The 1,116-nt window shown below is 46.1% G+C and overlaps 1 protein-coding gene across 1 annotated transcript in view; it reads right to left on the bottom strand.

Annotated features, from left to right (window-relative positions):
- The window catches only part of LOC106727121 (maestro heat-like repeat-containing protein family member 1), a gene marked incomplete at its 3' end in the record, with an annotated part of 36,774 nt that overhangs the window by 11,929 nt on the left and 23,729 nt on the right, over positions 1-1,116 (bottom strand). Inside the window, exon 5 of the mRNA XM_014544604.1 lies at positions 412-485. Coding sequence (XP_014400090.1) covers positions 412-485 — 74 coding nt within the window. The remainder of the gene's footprint in view (positions 1-411; positions 486-1,116) is intronic.

Genomic DNA, 1,116 nt, shown 5'->3' with positions numbered 1-1,116 from the left:
ATATATATATAAAGAAAAGATAAGCATATATTGATAATATATATATCTTCTCAGACCACATGCAAGATGTGATGTTTCAGGACTTCTCTCCCTAAGCAAACTGTGAATTCTCCGGGGGCAAAATTAATATCTTTCAGAGCTCCATGTCCCTACTGGGCTCACCACAGTATTGCCCACAGAAAAGGCTCAGAAAATAGGAAGCAACCACCTGTTCACTTCTCAAACCTTTCTCAGGTTTTGACAAGCCCAAATGTAACGCATGGGCAGAAGTCTGAGGCCAGAACTAGATTGGCAAGGGGGCCTTACCTCTCTCTTCATTCCCCCAAACCTTCCCCTCTCCATCTTACCACACCTCAAGTTCTCAAAACAGCAATTGCCCTCCCAGCCCCAACATTCTGCCATTCTGCTCACTGGTTTGAGGTCCTCCTGAATCACCAGAATGGTTGAATTCAGTACCATGCGCTGCAGCTTCTTGGTCTGAGGCACTAGAGGAAAGACAGACATGCAGAGGGGTCAGTCTCCTTCCTCCCCCTTTGTTGCTTTGGGAGGCATGAGAAGACAGACTGGTAGCAGAAATTTTAGATACAGTCCTGCTCTTCAAGGGCAGATCAAACCCGAAAGGCTATCTCCCCTGCCCGCCTTATTCAAAGCAGAAAAAGTGACCTAAAACAGTATTTCATCAAGCTAGCGCTTGTGCCTCATCCCTTGCCAGACTCCCACAGCTGACCACACAAGTCTACCTCACTGGCGGAGCTGTTCTGCTCACCCTCTGCCTACCTCAACCTTTAGAACTGCCAGCACGTCTCTTCTGTGTGAATTCCTTCTGCTGACTCAGTCTCCTTTCTGCTCTCAGCACAGCTCCTACACATAGTCTATCCCATCTCCTGACTGACACCTTCTCTGCATTCCTGTTGCCCATTGCCATCACATTTAATTGACTTATCACCTATTATCCTGTATCCTTTTGCTGTGTGAACAGTCTCATCTTCCCTACTTGGCTGAGCTCCTCAGAACAAAGACCATATCCTATCTAATAATAGAGAAACATGGTAATTAACCGTAACTTCACTACACTTCCCATTGGCTAATCAGCGAGATATGCAAATTAACTGCCAA

This window comes from Myotis brandtii, unplaced genomic scaffold, assembly GCF_000412655.1.
Source record: "Myotis brandtii unplaced genomic scaffold, ASM41265v1 scaffold3725, whole genome shotgun sequence".
Lineage (NCBI taxonomy): Eukaryota > Metazoa > Chordata > Mammalia > Chiroptera > Vespertilionidae > Myotis > Myotis brandtii.
This window is presented reverse-complemented; position numbering and strand designations above follow the sequence as displayed.